General features: G+C 42.0%; 1 protein-coding gene across 2 annotated transcripts in view; it reads right to left on the bottom strand.

Annotated features, from left to right (window-relative positions):
* The window catches only part of fbn2b (fibrillin 2b), a 280052-nt gene that overhangs the window by 129225 nt on the left and 135693 nt on the right, over positions 1–15134 (bottom strand). For both annotated transcript variants that reach the window (XM_072244683.1, XM_072244684.1), the window contains one exon: positions 12264–12389. In XM_072244683.1, coding sequence (XP_072100784.1) covers positions 12264–12389 — 126 coding nt within the window. The remainder of the gene's footprint in view (positions 1–12263; positions 12390–15134) is intronic.

Below are 15134 nucleotides of genomic sequence, written 5' to 3'. Positions count from 1 at the left end.
GAGGCATTAGAATGATCTTTCAAGAGCCATTGGACTCTGGAGGACTGGAAAATTGCAAATGTTACTCCACTCTTTGAGAAAAGAGGGAGACAGCAGAAAGGAAATTATAGGCCAGTCAGGCTGAATTCAGTGGTTGGGAAGATGTCAGAGTCAATTGTTAAGAATGAGGTTATGAAGTACTTGGTGACACAGGACAAGGTATGACAAAGTCAGCATGGTTTCCTTAAGCGAAAATCCTGCCTGACAAAATTGTTGGAATTCTTTGAGGAGATTACAAGTAGGATAGATAAAGGGGATGCAGTGGATGCTATATATTGGACTTTCAGAAGGCCTTTGACAAGGTGCCACACATGAGGCTGCTTACCAAATTATGAGCTCTTGTTATTACAGGGAAGTTACTGGCATGGGAATAAATAGATCCTTCTCTGGTTGGCTACCAGTGACTAGTGGTGTTCCACAGTGGTTGGTGTTGGAACCGCTTCTTTTTAACTGTATATCAATGATTTACATGATGGAATAGATGGTTTTGTTGTCAAGTTTGTTGATGATACCAAGATTGGAGATGGGGAAGGTAGTGTTGAGAAAACAGGAAGGCTGCAGAAGGACTTAGACAGACTGGGAGAATAGACAACAAAGTGGCAAATGAAATACAAAGTTCGAAAATGCATGGTCATGCTCTTTGGTAGTAGAAATAAATGTACAAACTATTTTCTAAACAGGGAGAAAATCCAAAAATCTGAGATGCAAAGGGACTTGGGGGACCTTGTGCAGAACAACCTAAAGGTTAACTTGCAGGTAGAGTTGGTGGTGAGAAAGGCAAATGCAATGTTAGCATTCATTTCAAGAGGTCTAGAGTATAAGAGCAGGGACGTGACGCTGAGGCTTTATAAGGCACTGTTGAGGCCTCAGGTTGAGTACTGTGATCAGTTTTGGGCTCCTTATCTAAGAAAAGATGTGCTGGCACTGGAGAGGGTTCAGAGGAAGTTCGCAAGGATGATTCCGGGAATGAAAGAGTTATCATATGAGGAACATTTGATGGCTCTGGGCCTGTACTTGCAGGAATTTAGAAGGATGAATGGAGATCTCAATGAAACCTTTCGAATGTTGAAAGAAAGGCCTAGACAGAGTAGATGTGGAAAGGATGCTTCCCAGGGTGGGGGAGTCTAGGACAAGAGGGCACAGCCTCAGGATAGAAGGGCGTCCATTTTAAACAGAGAAAAAGCGGAGAAATTTCTTTAGCCAGAGGGTGGTGAATTTGTGGAATTTGTTACCACAGGCAGCTGTGGAGGCCAGGTCATTGGGTGTATTTAAGGCGGCGATTGATAGGTTCTTGATTGGCCACACCACCAAAAGTTATGGGGAGAAGGCCAGGGAGTGGAGCTGAGGAGGGGGAGAAAGAAGGATCAGCCATGATTGAATGGTGGAACAGACTCAATGGGATAAGTAGCTTAATTCTGCTCCTATGTCTTATAAGTTTTGACTACGAAAACCAGGTAAACAAAATATAACTAATATCATCTTTCCCAGCTGATGAATAACCAGGACTAACGATAGCCCTTTTAAGTTCAAACAATGTAAATTTGACATCCAAGCAGGAACTGGAACATTTTTTCTCAGCAATCTGAGGATTGCTTGCCAAAACTGTTTCTCTGTAAGACCTCTTTTCTTTACTTAAATTGGCCGAACAATGTGCTTTGACATATGTTTTTGCTAATAACTCTGCTTTTTCAGAGTCAGTAACTGCAGCCTTCTCCCTATCATAAAAAACAGATAATGCATCAAGTTTTCTAACTCCCCCATCCCCCTGTTTTCTGTATCACATCCCAAACTTCCCCTACCTGGATCTCTTTCCCAAAGCTATCACAATACGTTCTCCAATATATTTTCTTTGCCCTTCTCACTACTTTTCAAACTATAGTTGGAGCTCTTTTCTATTGTATGAAAGATGAATAGGAGTAACACTGCCTAACTTTCCTAAAGCTTTATTCACTCCTTCACAGCTCTTTTACATTCATCTGCCCACCAGGAAACAGCTTTCCTTTTATTATCTTCCAACGATCTGGGAATTGATCCCTGAGCTGTTAAGTGAGTACAGAGCACAAGGTATTATTACACAACTCGATATCTTCCAGAACCATATGATCGGGAAATCTACTTTCACATAAATCATCAAATATATCCCAATTTGCTGTTTTAAAATTCCATCTGGGGATATGAAATCTTTTCCTTTGATACATATCTATTCCTATTGTACAGATAATGGGGAAATGATCACTCCCCACTGTTGTATCATACACTTCCCAGTTACACACACTTGCTATATCCTCAGGTACCAGCTTAAGATCTATCACAGTAATAGTGTTGGTAGATAGATTTATCCTTGTACTCCTATCATCATTCAACCACACCAAACACCTTTCTTTCACAAAGTTGTCTACCACTAACCCATTCACATTTGTGTCACTGCAACCTCACATTATACTATGAGCATTAAAATTCAAACACCATACTGTATAACCTTACTTTCCCCATTCCAAAATATCATAAGACCATAAGATATAGGAGTAGAAGTAGGACATTTGGCCCATCAAGTCTGCTCTGCCATTCAATAATGGGCTGATCCAATTCTTCCAGTCATCTCCACTCCCCCGCTTTCACCCCATACCCTTTGATGCCCTGGCTAATCAAGAACCTATCTATCTCTGCCTTAAATACACCCAATGACTTGGCCTCCACAGCCATTCGTGGCAAGAAATTCCACAGATTTACCACCCTCTGACTAAAGTAATTTCTCCGCATCTCAGTTCTAAAAGGACGTCCTTTAATCCTGAAGTGGTGCCCTCTTGTCCTAGAATCCCCTACCATGGGAAATAACTTTGCTATATCTAATCTGTTCAGGCCTTTTAACATTCTGAATGTTTCTATGAGATCCCCCTTCATTCTCCTGAACTCCAGGGAATACAGCCCAAGGGCTGACAGATGTTCCTTATACGGTAACCCTTTCATTCCTGAAATCATTCTTGTGAATCTTCTCTGAACCCTCTCCAATGTCAGTATATCCCTTCTAAAACAAAGAGCCCAAAAGTGCACACAATACTCCAAGTGTGGTCTCACGAATGCCTTATAGAGCCTCAACATCACATCCCTGCTCTTATATTCTATATCTCTAGAAATGAATGCCAACATTGCATTTGCCTTCTTCACAACTGACTCAACCTAGAGGTTAACCTTTAGGGTATCTTGCACAAGAACTTCCAAGTGCTTTTGCATCTCTGCATTTTGAATTCTCTCCCCATCGAAATAATAGTCTGCTCATTTATTTCTTCCACCAAAGTGCATCACAATACACTTTCCAACATTGTACTCCATTTGCCACTTCTTTGCCCATTCCCCTAAACTATCTAAGTCTCTCCGCAGTCTCTCTGTTTCCTCAACACTACCCGCTCCTCCACCTAGCGTTGTATCCTCGGCAAATTTAGTCACAAATCTATTAATACCGTAGTCCAAATCATTGACATACATCGTAAAAAGTAACGGTCTTAACACCGCTGTGGAACTCCACTGGTAACTGGCAGCCAGCCAGAATAGGATCCCTTTATTCCCATTCTCTGTTTTCTGCCGACCAGCCAATGCTCCACACATGATAGTAACTCACCTGTAATTCCATGGGCTCTAATCTTGCTAAGCAGCCTCCTGCTTGTCAAAGGCCTTCTGCAAATCCAGGTACACCATGTCTACTGCATCTCCTTTGATTACCCTGCTTTTAATTTCCTCAAAGAATTGCAATAGGTTTGTCAGACAGGATTTTCCTTTCAGGAAACCATGCTAGCTTTGGCCTGTGCCGCCAGGTACTCCATAATCTTATCTCTAACAATCCATTCCAACAACTTCCTAACCACTGATGTCAGGCTAACAGATCTTTAGTTTCCTTTCTGCTGCCTCCCACCCTTCTTAAATAGCAGAGTAACATTTGCAATTTTCCAGTCATCCGGTACAATGCCAAAATCTATCGATTCTTGAAAGATCACTGTTAAAGCCTCCACAAACTCTCCTGCTACTTCCTTCAGAACCTGAGGGTGCATTCCATCAGGTCCAGGAGATTTACCCACCCTTAGACCATTAAGCTTCCTGAGCACTTTCTCAACCATAATTTTCACTGCACAAACTTCACTTCCCTGACGCACTTGAATGTCCAGTATACTACAGACATCTTCCACTAGTGCTAACCTTTCATAAGGGTTATAAAATTATTATCTGTACTTCACTATTCTTTCTCCAAATTTCAATATATTTGACTCATAAACAACCCCAAACTCCAAAACTCTGTGTGCTATCCCATTTTTGTCAAAAGTAACCATTCTTTTTCCATTGTCCATTTTCCAATTGTGTCTTATATGAATATAATTTTGTATCTTAAAACTTAACTCAGGTTTCCTGTACACGTGTAACATCAGGTTTATTTGGTAAATCTTCAATAAATTTCTTAAACTCCTGACCATCAGCATTCCATTGTAAGATAAGAAAAACCATTAACGACCCTCCTTTGAAGTCTGAAGGTTATTTACTTCTCCTTGTAAGGCATCACTAGAAACTTCCTGAGTTAAGTCTTTTATCTCTAGATGTTCTTCTGCAGCTTTTAATATAATTTTATTTTCTTCTGTCCTGCTTTTAGTTTGTGCTGTTCAATTTAACACATCTGCCATGAAAGTGACAAACTTTAGTTTATCTACAATCAGAGAATCATTTGTTATACAATCATGCACTTTACACATTGTACTTAAACTGCCTGTATTCCGGATAAATAGACGTCATTGACACTGTATCCTGTACTTTCTGCAGAGCCTCTGCATATGTCCATTTTCACCCAAATATGCTGCACTTCCACAGCTTTCTTACGCACAAGATACACTGCATAAGCAGAGCTATGTTCTCCTCCACAGTTGCTACAATTTAGTCTTATACCTTCACTACAATGATGATGAGGTTATATAAGGCATTGGTGAGGCTGAATCTGGAGTATTGTGTTCAGTTATGGTCACCAAATTACAGGAAGGATATAAATAAGGTTGAAAGTGCAGAGATGGTTTACAAGGATGTTGCCGGGACTTGAGAAACTCAGTTACAGAGAAGGGTTGAATAGGTTAGGACTTTATTCCCTGGAGCGTAGAAGAATGAGGGGAGATTTGATAGAGATATATAAAATTATGATGGGTATAGATAGAGTGAATGCAAGCAGGCTTTTTCCACTGAGGCAAGGGGAGAAAAAACCAGAGGACGTGGGTTAAGGGTGAGGGGGGAAAAGTTTAAAGGGAACATTGGGGGGGCTTCTTCACACAGAGAGTGGTGGGAGTATGGAATGAACTGCTAGACGAGGTGGTAAATGCGGGTTCTTTTTTAACATCTAAGAATAAATTGGACAGATACATGGATGGGAGGTGTATGGAGGGATATGGTCCGTATGCAGGTCAGTGGGACTAGGCAGAAAATGGTTCGGCACAGCCAATCAGGGCCAAAAGGCCTGTTTCTGTGCTGTAGTTTCTATGGTTTCTAATTGCCATAACCATGTTCTCTGCCACATCAACCATGCCGTTTTTTACCCTTACACGGCTGCTGCATGACCATACTTCTGGTATTGAAAACATATCAGAGGTTGTGGCACACAGACTCAAACCATGTAACTCATGTAATCTAAAGTTATCCTTTCCAGCAACTTTTTGCCATCAAATTTAATAAACACTGATAAGCTATCTGTTCTAACTCCACCATAAAGCCCTCTTAAACGCTTAGTGTCACACAACTTTTCCCCCGACTAATTTATTTTTAACTAGGTCCATGGATACATCTAAAGTAGGGGTTCCCAACCTTCTTTATGCTATGGGCTTCTACCATTAACTGACAGGTCCACGAACCCAAAGTTGGGAGTCACTGATCTAGAGGCACTCCAGAGATTACTCCCCAAAGCCACTGTCATTCAATATATTTCTTGGTGTTACTTTCATTCCTTCCACAGCTTTTAATCCCAAAGCTTTCTCATATTGCTAACTATCTTTACAAAATACTAGGAATTCCCCAACTCTTAAGGGTTTTGCACCCACAATGTCTTCTAATGATTTTTTCAAATCCTTAGTTAGTCTAATTGGATTGATATTAGAAACGGGACCTCATTCAAAACTCAACAAAACCTTAAACTCTTCCTTCCTTCTTTTACTTACACCCTGTCTACTGCTTTCATCACTGGACATTAAGGTACTACAATCCTCAATTGGCCACTTATATTTGAATTTCCTGGAAACCTGCCACTTGCCTTCCTCCATACAACTCCTATCACCCAATACCACCTCATATTCACTAACACCGTCTTTTTTCCTGCCACCTCTAACCCCCTTCTTCCCTGATGAAAAATCCCAATGGCATGCTCAGTCCTTTGCTCTAACCCCAATCAGTTTTGAGGAGGCGAGGTAGGACTTGGGAATTGTGTGTGTATTTCCATCCCACTTCACAGCTCATATCCGCCCAAGCTTATGAGGATAAATTAACTACTACTGATCATTTTCTCTGACCTTCTCAATTTTCCTAACCACTGGCTTCGTGTGTGGTGCAATTCCTGATTCTCCTTGTCATGCATGCAAAAGAATCAGTGGCTAAGCTAAGAATCTCAAGGGGCTAACTTGATGAGGTATTTTTAGCATTTATATTGTAGATGAACACACCTATATGAGAACATTTTTGCAATGTTTGGGTGGAGGTTGTGGCAAAGCAAGGGTTAAGAGAATGCCCAGGCAAAAATAGTGTAGGATAGTGTGCAGTCAACACAGGCAAGAAAGATCCTTGAGAGCATAGCTTGCCTTTGCACAGCATGGGGCCGGAGCCATTTAGCATACCAAGACAAGATAAGGCCAAACAAAGAATTCTAGAGTAACATTTACTATTGGACAGTTACTTTACCAATTCTGAGGAGTTATTGTCCCTTTAACACTCAACTCCTATTGGTTAGTAACACCTATATTATCATAGTCTGTTTGGTGATTGCTTATTCAGATAAGGAATTGGAACACACACAAGATAATCAGTTGAGCAATGATGACATCCAGCTCATGCATTTCTGTATAAAAATGTTGTTTATCTGTACTTTTGTTCAAACTTTAGAACAGTTTGATGATGGGGCCAGGTTGCTCTGCTTGAGCACAAGTAAATACAGTGTGATTGAAGAATGAGTGCAAGTTTTCAGAGTCCAGTTAATCAGCCACGACACCTGCACAGATGGATGTTGCTGGGTATATACTTGCGAATGTATGTTTGCCACAGCTCGGTTTCTTATTAAGACTCATTACTGTGATTTACAGCATTAATTTTCAAACTACAGGTTCAGTAAGTACAAATAATTTGCATGACTTTAGCAATATAGATTCCTATTTATTCTGTCAGCAAAATGACAGTGCTGTATACATCTCCCTCAAATAAAAGAAATGTTGGGTTTACAGCCCCTGTGGTACTTTGCTTCTAAATAAAGATCTCATATTTGTAATGTATATGTGGCTATTTACTTGCCTATACACATATTTATACCTGGGAGTGCACATTTCGTACAACATGGTCTGAGAACATATCCTTCACAGTCAAGAGCGCTCTCCAAGGCCTCTACTTTCTGAGGAGACTGAAGAGACCATAAGATGTAGGAGCAGAATTAAGCCATTTGGCCCACTGAGTCTGCTCTGCCAATTCATCATGGCTGATCCATTATTTTTCACAGCTCCAATCTCCTGCTTTCTCACCATATCCTTTCATTCCAATCAAGAAACTATCAACCTCTGCCTAAATATACATAAAGACTTGGCCTCCACAGCAGCCTGTGGCAACAAATTCCACAGATTCACCACCCTCTCCATATCTTCATTCTATAAGGATGCCACTCTAGTCTAAAGCTGTGTCCTCTGGTCCTAGACTACCCCACCACAGAAAACATCCTCTCCACATCCACTCTATCAAGGCCTTTCACTATTCGATTGGTCTCAATTAGGTCACCCCCCCCCCCCACATTCTTCTGAATTCTAGTGAGTACAGGACCAGAGTCATCAAACTCTCGTCATATGACAAGCCATTCAATCCAGGAATTATTTTTGTGAACCTCCTTTGAACCCTCTCCAGAGTCAGCACAACTTTTCAAAGATAAGGGGCCCAAAACTGCTCACAAAACTCCAAGTGAAGCCTCACCAGTGCTTTATAAAGCCTCAACATTGCATCCTTACTATTATATTCTAGTCCTCTTGAAATGAATGCTAACATTGCATTTGCCTTCCTCACCGCAGACTCAACCTGTAAATTAACCATTAGGGAACACTGCACAAAGACTCCAAAGTCCTGTTGCACCTTATATTTTTGAATTTTCTCTCCATTTAGTAGTCTACCCTTTTATTTCTTCTACAAAAGCATACAAGCATACTTTTCCCAACACTGTATTCCACCTGCCACTTCTTTGCCCATTCTCCTAATCCAGCAGTCCCTAACCACCGGGCCGCGGACCAGTACCGGGCTGCAGAGCATGCGCTACTGGGCCGTGAGGAAACGATGTGATTTGGCGATATGAGTCAGCTGCACCTTTCCTCATTCCCTGTCACACCCACTGTTGAGCCATTACACGCGCGTCGTCCACGTTAGCGCGGGAGGGAGATCAACTCCTCGAGCTTGCAAATGACGGCGGGCTGAAAAGTTTGTTTGACATAACATCTCTGCCGGCGTTCTGGATCAAAGTCAAGGCTCAATATCCTGAGATAGCCACGGAAGCACCGAAAACATTGCTTCCATTTCCAACATATCTCTGCGATGAATGTACCAAAAACTAAATTGCGGATTAGACTGGACATAAGTAACCCCCTTCGAGTATCGCTGTCTCCCATCACCCCTCGATAGGACCATCTTGTTGCAGGAAAACAAGCCCAGGGCTCCCACTGATTCAGCGATATTGGTGTGTTGCAATGATTTTCTATGTTCATACGGGGAAAATATGCACTGTGTTTAATATCCAAATGTTACTTAAAATGTTATGATGCTATTGACTTATAACCATATAGCAATTACAGCACGGAAACAGACCATCTCTGCCCTTCTAGTCCGTGCTGAACGCTACTGTCACCTAGTCCCACCGAGCTGCACTCAGCACATAACCCTCCATTACTTTCCTGTCCATATACTTATCCAATTTAACTTTAAATGATAATATCGAACCTGCTTCTGACACTTCTACTGGAAGTTCATTCAACACTTACTTCAAGCTCCCCTGTCCTCCCCTGATATTTGACTTATCGCTATATTCATGCGAGGAAAATATGTGCTGTGTGTTTAATATTAAATTCGTTAGATAAAGCCTTTTAGAAACGAAATTGAGTGTATTAGCCACTTATCACAGATATTCCAGTCGTGATTAACACCTCCCACCCCCCCCCGAACAGAATCGCCAAAAACGATTTGTAGAAAAATAATCGGCAGGTGCACGCATGCGCACTGGTGCCTGCGCAAGGCTTCATGGTAATTGTAGTCTTTCTCTGGGTAAACGCAATGTATTTGACTGCTACTCTTGTCCGTTGGCAGCCATCCCACGCCCCCCACCCCCCAGGTCGGCCGGTCCGCAAGAATTTTGTCAACATGAAACCGGTCCGCAGTGCAAAAAAGGTTGGGGACCCCTGTCCTAATCAGTCTAAGCCCTTCTGTAGCTTCTCTACTTCCACAAACTTACCTGCCTGTCCGCCTATCTTCATATTGTCTGTAAACTTTGCAACAAAGCCATCAATTCTATCATCCAAGTCATTGATATATAATGTAAAAGGAAGTAGTCCCAACTCAGACCCCTGTAGTCACCAGCAGCCAGTCAGGAAAAGTTCCCTTTATTCCCACTCTTTATTTCCTGCCAATCAGCCACTGCTTTATTCTTTCTAATACCTTTTCTGTAATACCATGGGCTGTTAACTTGTTAAGCAGCCGCATGCGTGGCACCTTGTCAAAACCCAAGTACCTGGTAAACACTCACTATCTTCTATAGATGCACAGTGGAGAGCACCCAAGCATGCAGCTACAAGATCAGGTCGGACTCTGAGTTCTCTGTGATGAACTTGCAACTCAAAGACAACAAGGCAAAAGCAGGAACACTTCATTTACCTGAATAATCCCACTTCCAATGACGCTCAATTAGTTTAACTTTTCCAGGGAATACCAGCCACCCTATATCTATCCATCATCTTGAACAATCGTTCCCTTTATCACTGGTGCGCCGTTGCTTTGGTAAGTGTTTTATATAAAATGCATTCGTTTACTGGCTGGGGTACCCCTCCAGTTTCTTCCAAAGCTACAATCTCCACATTAACCAGAACAAGAGCAGCAGGTGTAGGGAGGGCCACCATCAGTGAGTTCACATCCAAGTCACACATCATCCTGACTTGGAAGTTCTGTATACCACCGTTCCTTCACTTCTCAAGGCTAATTAGGCATGGCATAAAAACACTGATCCAACAAGCCAAAAATAAGGAAGATCTCTACCACCGAAAATGAAAAAAAATTGCTCCAGCAAATTGTGACTGAAGTCCATAGCATTTTTAAACCTGCCCATTCTTAACACGTTGTTATGCTTGGGAAGATGGGCCTTCAGTAGTGAATGTTATGCTTTGTATGTTAACTAAGCTTTTGGTAAAGAGTTTATGAAAGGTAACAAACAGTGCTTGCGTGTGGTGGGAAGAGAATGGATCCCTGGAGTCCCCAGCCACTTACATCACTTGTCCTTTACTGCCAAGATGTTTGTGGAAGCCAGGCTCAGCTCCAAACTTCCATTCCAATACTGGGAAAATATTTGGAATAAGAACTTTGCAGCATTATCCAAACTCAAACCTGCAAAGCATTTGATTTTTGGCTAAGTTAGCATAAATGATGTTGGAAAGTTTCTAAACTTTCAATGGGCCAGTGTGGTTCTTCAGTGATGTTAGCAGCCACAGGCTGAATTACCTAGAGCAGACTGAGAACACACTTTGGTCTCTGCAGCCTATGGGGGTTAGAATGTACTTACACCTGTTGAACTGAACCTCATATTTAAGCTAGTGTAGATTGTAAACAAATGGCACAGTGGGAAGATTGACAATTTCTCTGTGGTGTTGGTCTCTTCACAGGTGGTGGGTTCCTTTTAGTGGTGCTCCTCATAGTTTCAAGCTCTGCACGTGGAACAGTTGACCTGCAAAGACAAACTTTGATCTTCCGGTCAAGATGGTGTTGAGCTGCAACGTCTGTTGATGTCGTGGCTCAGTTATTTTTATTTAGGTTCATAGGGATGGTTTTGGGGTAGCATGTGGAGTTAGCGATAAGGTTCGGGATTAGGGACAGGGAGGAGAGAGTGTTAGAGGTCAGGGGCAGGAGCCAGTGTCCAGAGTCCAGGTTAGAGCACTCCGCCAGGGATCCTGGAGGTCGGGAGTTCAGGCACCAAGGAGACCATCAATCCCCAGGTCAGTGAGTCCCAGGTCGAAGGTCCACATGGGCAAGAGGCACAAAGACTAATGATCACCTAGGTCGATGATTCCTGGGGTCAGAGATCATGAGGGCCAGTGATCCCGCCAGGTCATCTGGGTCAAAGATCCGCACAAATCCAGAAGTCATACCCATGATTGACAAGTCCTGGGTTTGAGGCCAGAAGGTCAAATCCGAGATTGGTGAGACCTGGGGTACATACCCAGAGGTCAGTGAAGTTCTGAGGTCAAAGTCCAGAGTTCAGCAAATCCGAAGGTCAAAAACCGAAGTTGATGAGTAGACACCTGAAAGTTAGAAGCCCAATGTCTGTGAGTTTGAGCTCAATGACTGATGGCTTGTCCTGGGCTTGCAGGTGTGTGTGTAGGTGGGAAAGGGGTTTGATTTGCTGTTGTACTTCTGCTTGAGTTGCTCTGTTGAATACTGTGGGCATGCCATGTTGGCGCCGTAAAGGTCGGCAATATTAGTGGTCTGGCCTCAGCACATCCTAGAGTGTGTTGGTTGTTAACACAAATAATGCATTTCACTGTATGTTTCTAAGTACATGCAATAAATAAATCATCTGAAAACTGGTGAAGGGCTTTTATGGAGACAGTCTTTCTACAGGGGACAGGATCCGAACAGTGCAAGTTGCCCTAAACACAATGGCTCTTTACGCTGACAATCTTCCAATAGATGACAGGTTCCTTACAGTTTCTATCTACCTACAGGTGACTAGATCCTCACAGCAACTGTCTCCATTTTAAAGAACGATCTGTCAGACTTACCAATACACCTGGAGCCATCCAGGCTTGTGACAAAGCCACGTGGACAGTTACAGACGTAGCTCCCAACGGTATTTGAGCATTCACCGCCATCACACACTCCAGAAATTGTGCTGCATTCATCAATATCTAGAAAGAGAAAGAAATATATATTTTTCAACAAAAATATAAAAATTCATTAGTTGAGGCCAATGTTGGGAAACATACATTAAGGACCATAAGACCTTAATATATAGGAGCAGAAGTAGGCCATTTGGCCCATTGAGTCTGCTCCACACTGTTGAACACTACTATGGAATTGCTTGTTGGTGTTTGGTTAAAATAAAATAAAGTCCAGAGCAAATGCTAAATTTCTGGGTATTGATGGATTACAGGTAAAAAGAGGAGAGCTGAAACCCGGCATTCACACCAACAGAAATCAGAAACTAAGTATCGCAGTGGCATAGCTAATAGAACTGCTGTCTCACAGAGCCAGTGAGCCAGAATTAATCTTGGGTATTGTTTCTGTGTAGCTTACGCAACCATGTGGGCATTCCTGTACGCTCCTGTTACTTCCTAATCACATAAACGCATTGGTTGGTAGGATAATTTGCCACCTTACGTTACACCTAGTGTGCACTCGAATGGTAGAGTCTGAAGGCAGGTTGATGGGAATGGGGGAGAATAGGTTACATGAAAAATTGGGAGTGGATTTGATCAGTCAAACTTGATGGACAGAATGGCTTCCTTCCACGCTGTAAAAAATACAGAAAAGCCTGTCATTAGGGTGTGATAATGTAAGGTGGAGAATTCTCCATTGGGATAGCAAGACCGTGGACCAGCTTCTGTGCTTTAGAGTTGCATGCCACAAAATAACAGTAGCATAAGTCCCTGAAGAGATGCTGTTTTGGCAAAGTATTCTCCAATGATAGGAAATGGTGGAAATAGAAAACAAAGGTATTTTAAACTTTAAACAGGCAAACTATTTATAAGCTCCCAGGACAGCATGACAGCGTCAAGTGTTTAATGAAAGACCTTTATCACAGAGTAACTCTTGAAGTTCGGATCACTTTTGTTGCTTGCAGGAATCATACTATCGCACCCACTCCTAGAGCATTCACACTCAGTGCTCACACTCACACTTACTCTAACGTGCTTCCTTTCATTCAAACACTCAAATATATCGCTCTCAGTTTGACTCTGCCAGCACACATTCACTCACTTGCCCACATCACCCTCATAAATACTACATGAAAGTCATTCCTGCAAAAAGGAATGTTTAAGACAACAAGGCTATATTGTACAGTTGAGGGGATAATATCTTTGTGTAGGATATTTAAACTTAATGTGAATGATCCTAATCATCATGTTTTGTGGTTTGCAAGGTCATTCATCAGTCGTCAACAGAAAATCAATAGTAAATGAATGCCAAAAGCTGAATTGCAGATTGATTTCTCTTTTAAAAAAAGTCCATAAAAACAAAACATCATCTAAAGCCAAAACAACACACACAAAATACTAGAAGAACTCAATATCTACGAAAAAGAGTAAACAGTTATCAATTTGGGCCAAGACCCTTCTTCAGGACTCCCTCTGCAACCAAGTTGATCGATGTTAGACATTTGTGGATTTATAGAAAATTTCGCCAGTTCAACAGACTGCTAGAAAGTACGCATACCATAGCTGATATGTTTGTAATTTGCTAGAACTATCTCAATCCGCAAGAAATGTTAACCCACTTCTGGACACCTTATCCAGCTGGTACTAAAAACTTAAGCTTGAATGGGGACGCTGAAGAGACCAGAACCAGAATCACAGTCAGATTTATTATAAGACCATAAGACCATAAGATACAGGAGCAGAAGTAGCCCATCAAGCCCATTCGGCCCATCAAGTCTGCTCCGCCATTCAATCATGGGTTGATCCAATTCTTCCAGTCATCCCCACTCCCCTGCCATCACCCCATACCCTTTGATGCCCTGGCTACCTCACATTATACTATGAGCATTAAAATTCAAACACCATACTGTATAACCTTACTTTCCCCATTCCAAAATATCATAAGACCATAAGATATAGGAGTAGAAGTAGGACATTTGGCCCATCAAGTCTGCTCTGCCATTCAATAATGGGCTGATCCAATTCTTCCAGTCATCTCCACTCCCCCGCTTTCACCCCATACCCTTTGATGCCCTGGCTAATCAAGAACCTATCTATCTCTGCCTTAAATACACCCAATGACTTGGCCTCCACAGCCATTCGTGGCAAGAAATTCCACAGATTTACCACCCTCTGACTAAAGTAATTTCTCCGTATCTCTGTTCTAAATGGACGTCCTTCAATCCTGAAGTTGTGCCCTCTTGTCCTAGAATCCCCTAACATGGGAAGTAACTTTGCCATGTCTAATCTGTTTAGGTCTTTTAATATTAAGAATGTTTCTATGAGATCTCCCCCCCATCCCCATTCGCCTGAACTCCAGGGAATACAGACCAAGGGCTGCCAGACGTTCCTCATACAGTAACCCTTCCATTCCTGGAATCATTCTTGTGAATCTTCTCTGAACCCTCTCCAACGTCAATATATTCTTTCTCAAATAAGGAGCCCAAAACTGCACATAATACTCCAAGTGTAGTCTCACGAGTGCCTTATAGAGCCTCAACATCACATCCCTGCTCTTACATTCAATACCTTTAGAAATGAATGCCAACATTGCAAATGCCTTCTTCACAACGGACTCAACCTGGAGGTTAATCTTTAGGGTATCCTGCACAAGGACTCCCAAGTTCCTTTGCATCTCTGCATTTTGAATTCTCTCCCCATCTAAATAATAGTCCGCTGGTTTATTTCTTCCACCAAAGTGCATCACCATACACCTTCCAACATTGTATTTCATTT

This window comes from Mobula birostris, chromosome 26, assembly GCF_030028105.1.
Source record: "Mobula birostris isolate sMobBir1 chromosome 26, sMobBir1.hap1, whole genome shotgun sequence".
In the NCBI taxonomy this organism is placed as follows: Eukaryota; Metazoa; Chordata; class Chondrichthyes; order Myliobatiformes; family Myliobatidae; genus Mobula; species Mobula birostris.
Note: the sequence above shows the minus strand (reverse complement) of the source record. Positions and strands in the feature narration are given on the sequence as shown.